The sequence below is a fragment of the Physella acuta genome, unplaced genomic scaffold (genome assembly GCF_028476545.2).
Source record: "Physella acuta isolate Inbredline_101_S28 unplaced genomic scaffold, ASM2847654v3 ptg000872l, whole genome shotgun sequence".
NCBI lineage: Eukaryota > Metazoa > Mollusca > Gastropoda > Physidae > Physella > Physella acuta.
In genome coordinates this window covers 340,879-345,327 of record NW_026732389.1, presented here as the reverse complement: position 1 = coordinate 345,327, position 4,449 = coordinate 340,879, and the positions used below count along the sequence as shown (strand labels likewise).

General features: G+C 36.0%; 1 protein-coding gene across 1 annotated transcript; it reads left to right on the top strand.

Annotated features, from left to right (window-relative positions):
- Positions 1-325: 325 nt before the first annotated feature.
- LOC131952417 (uncharacterized) lies at positions 326-1,401 on the top strand. Its single transcript, XM_059315050.1, has 2 exons — positions 326-412; positions 876-1,401. The coding sequence occupies exons 1-2, from the start codon at positions 367-369 to the stop codon at positions 1,307-1,309; spliced, it is 480 nt and encodes a 159-aa protein (XP_059171033.1). The 5' UTR covers positions 326-366; the 3' UTR covers positions 1,310-1,401.
- Positions 1,402-4,449: the final 3,048 nt, after the last annotated feature.

Sequence of the window (4,449 nt, the reverse complement as noted above, 5' to 3'; positions counted from 1 at the left end):
GTCAGAAGAAATAAAGCCCAATAGTTATAGGGATAACAAAGCATAACAGACCTCGGCCAGTTATATTTTCTCAATTATTTTCCTTGCCAATTAGTCTTTGCAATATTGTTTTAGCCAAACTCTCGCTTGGCCAACTAGACTGTTTAATTCTGTTTGGTTAACACATTTTCCTTGGCCAACCAAATAGTTTTTATGTTCTGCATATAAACGAATTTTAATTGGTTTTATTTTAATTGGAAATTACCAGATAAACATCGGTTGCAGACACGCAAACTGCATAATTAATTTACAGTATTACTATAAAACATGGTCCACACAGCCATTAGGATACATCCTCTCGGCTGTTCCTGAAGAGATTCGACCAACATGTTGCTGTTCATCGGTCTGTTGCTTCACGCCTTCTCCGGCTTTGGTAAGTTCCACATGTCGTAATGTTTTAGGACCTTTTCCGCTTTAGTAAGTTCCACATGTAGTATTTTTTTAGGGTCTTTTCCGCTTTGGTAAGTTCCAGATGTAATTCTTAGGGCCTTCTCCGGCTTTGGTAAGTTCCAGATGTGGTAATGTTTTAGGGCCTTCTCCGATTTTGGCAAGTTCCACATGTGGTAATGTTCTCTAACAAAAACCACAAGTTTAGTACTCTTTCCTTCCCTCTCTACATCTAATTAAATCGTATTGTTTAAGAGGTAGGCAGCTATGTTTAGATCGCTGGACAGTCGGGTTATAATTACTGTCCAACACTCACATTTTCTATCTTATTTATTTTCTATGTTTAAATTCACTTTTATAAATAAAAACAGTTCAAATTCTTAAAATTTATTTTTATTTCATTCCATGCCTCTTAAATAACGTTGTCATATTTTTTCTCACTTTTCCAGTTTTCAGTTGTGATTATGGGTACCCAACACCCATCGGTAATCTGTTTGAATCAGCTGAAAAGTACAATGGAAACAAGTATTATCTCTCCAAGTTTTACTACTCAAACGTGGACCAAGCTGAAAGTGTATGTTTGTCCTACGGCATGTACTTGGTAGAAATCAACGACGCAGGCGAATACAAGTTTGTCCAGGACATTGCCAGGAAAGCCAGGACTGACGGTCTGCTGATTTCTGGAACTGACAAGGCCCAGGAAGGTACATGGATCTTCCAGTTCAGTAAGGAACCCGTCAAGTTTCTTGATTGGTTTGAGTCGAATCCCGACAACTATCAGGGTGGAGAAGATTATCTAACCCTAAATAGATTCTTCAAAATGAATGATTATTCTTATTTGCAGCCCGGAACTTATAAGTTCCTGTGTGAAAAAAGTGGTTGATAAATAAGATTTGGTCTGAAAATTTGGTTGTTCAAGTTATTTGAGTAAAACTTGTCAATCATTATTGTTTTTGATTAAACAACGCTTTAAAAGATTTCATAAAGATTGTTTTGACTTTTCGACGTTAGTTTGAATGGTTGTTCATGAATTGTTTGTGCTTAGGTTATTATGTTGGTTTTTTACTTTCTCGTATATACGAAGTATAGAGAAAGTATTGTAATCGTGCAAAAAAATCGTGATTTTTACAAATCTCGACGTTTTACATCTCACTGATACGGAAAAACATAATTTTGCAATCTTGTCCGTATGTCTGTGTGTCTGTCTGTGTGTCTGTGTGTGTGTGTGTGTGTGTGTGTGTAAACACGATAACTTGAGTACCGTTACAGCTAGGTTGATGAAATTTCATATATAAGTATTTTATCAAAATCGTAGACCCTTATCAATTTTTGAGTGATTTCCGATAAACGGAAGTGGTACTTTTCCTACTTTGAAATTTTCAAAAGCCTATAACTTGAGTACTATTTCAGATAGATAAACGAAATTTCACATGTAAGTAAAAGATCTAATTCTCTACCTTCTTTTAAATTTTGAGTCATTTCCGTTGACCGGAAGTAGTAATCTACGCTACTTCCTATTTCTCAAAAAACGAATGTAAATTTTTAAAGTACTAATAATATTGCGCACTATTATGCACTTTTTTATTTAGCGTTCACTTGGTGTGCAATTCTTTTGTCTACGAGATTTTATTCTATTTTTAAAACTTTAAATATTTAAAATGGATTAAAAATCATGTCTATAGTCCGAGTTCCCAACCCCTGTTATTTTATATAAAAGTATTCGAGAAAGTTTAGGGGAGATCACTCCCGGTTTATTTTTAAAAAAACTTTATTGCATTTTTGTTGGCGTTTGGTGACTGTTTTTGTTGTTGTTTTTGTTGACATTTTTGTCGATGTTTTTGTTGATGTTTTTGTTGATTTTTTAAAAGAGTTTTTTATGTAAGGAACCAACAAAAACCAACCAAGAAAAATGGCTCCTTATTTATTTTACCAATATTATAATGACTCCAGATTCATTGGGGCATGAAATGTAACTTGTAATTGAGAGACGCGCAAAAGGTACACTAGTTTTAAACTAACGTTCAATACAATAGTTACATGTTTGTAAAGTCTATAGGCAGGAGCTTAAAGAACAGCTAAAGTGCAATTTTTACAGGAATAACATTTAATGAAGCTGCATGAGCTTAATTTATTGTGGGAGCTAAAATTTGACAGATACTGGTTTGTCCTCACTATTACCGACGTGCTGGATGAAAACATTGAGTGCACGTTAATTATCCTCTTCAATGGTAAGGTACAACATTGCACGGTCGCCGGCCAAGTGTCAGGAGCGTTTGGTGGCACTTTATGGAGCTACCAGTTACACTGACGCTGTGGATCCGTGTGCTTAGTTGTCAATAGTAGTAGCCTCCTGCATCCCTAGTGTAGGGCGCTCCTTAAAACGAATATAGACAACATAGAGTTCTTTGGTGAGGGGAGTAATGGGAGGTGTACCGAGTCGCACGTTCTCCATGGCACCACACGAGTCCGGTTGCTTAGATTGACCGTTGAATTTAGTCGAGCCACTTACACCCAATGAAGTTCGCCCAATAGACACACTCTGAGTGCCAACTTAGTCGTGCGGGAATTCGAGGCGCCTAACCGTGCACTACTGGTTCGATGTAGTCAGCCAATATGTATGACGCTCTTTAAAATGAATATAGGCGCCCTAGTGCATGGTGAGCCGTGACAGACAGCAGCTGTAGGCTGTTGGACGCCCCACTGCAGTTAAACCTTTGAAGTAGTAATAACCCTGAACAACTGTGCAGAAACCCAAATCAGCTGAAATAGCTGCACGGGAACACACATATTCATTTTATTTTATATATAAATATAAAGAAAAAAAAGAAACATATATGGCCAGAGAGCTCCCAGTCTCAGTGACCAGAGAATACTTTTGTTTTCTCTGTTTTAAGCAAGTGTCAGCATATTTTGTGTTTGTTTTCTCACCCTGTAGAAATGTATTGAAATTCTGCATTACCCAAATGTTATCTCTGCCTGGTTCATTAAGTTCTGATCAAAGAGTTCATCATTCACGCCAGACATTAGTGATTGGCTGATTAACGTGGAAGTCAGGGACCAATAAAAGCAAACTGGGACACCATTTGGGTTTGTTCCTTTGCTAAATATATCACAGCATGTTAATTGTATAATATTGCCCATCTTTCTTAAAATTCTGCTTGACTTTGAAGCGCTGAGGTTCGAAACTATACAATCTCGCCTCCCCCATCACTTCACGAATGATTTTTTCCACGATATTGTTTTTAGTTATGCAACCCCTCTTCCTCTTTTTCTTTCTATTAAACATCTCTTGTAGTTACTACCTGTCTTTTTCTCAACTTCAAACTTACAGTCTAGTATTTCTTCTTCGAAAAACCATATACGCATTTTTAATGAGTTTTTTTCTGTAAATTGAAATGTTTTATAAAATTCAATTTCAATTCAATTTATTGAAAACAAAAACTTTTATTAACTATTATTATTGAGGTTTTTTTTTACTCAAATAATGCAGGCCTTAAAATCTCTATTTTTTTAGCAGTAGAATAGGTAAAATAAAAATATAATTTTATTTAAAATAATATTTGGCATAATGTTTACTTCATGGCTAAGAGAGGCCTCAGAATCGGAGAGTAAAAAAAAATAATATGATACTTTTTCACCACTAAGCTACCCTGTCCCAAGCAGGTTGTAGGTACTAAACCACGAAATCAAAGTATTTTTTTAAAGACGATAATTAAAAATGTAATTAGATTTCTTAGACATTAACTATAATGATTTATTCATTTGTTTTTCCTATTACTATCAGAGCCGGCGTTATGAATACGCGGGGCATTGGTCCAACCTTCCGCGCAGGTAGTGTTTCTTCCAGACTTTTTTCTCCGGGGGGGGGGGGGCACTTGAAATTTTCGGGGGGCGGTAGACTTTCTTCGGGGGGGGGCGGACACTGTTAAAAGTATATATTTTTATATATAAATTATATAAATTTCATTTCGTTCGGGGGGGGGGGGGCGGTAAAAAATGTTCATATATATATATATATATATA

Excerpts from the sequence above, each read along its gene's own strand:
- LOC131952417 (XM_059315050.1), top strand. The coding sequence starts at position 367 with ATGTTGCTGTTCATCGGTCTGTTGCTTCACGCCTTCTCCGGCTTTG. Across the intron at positions 413-875 it reads TCACGCCTTCTCCGGCTTTG|TTTTCAGTTGTGATTATGGG; the intron begins GTAAGTTCCACA and ends TCACTTTTCCAG.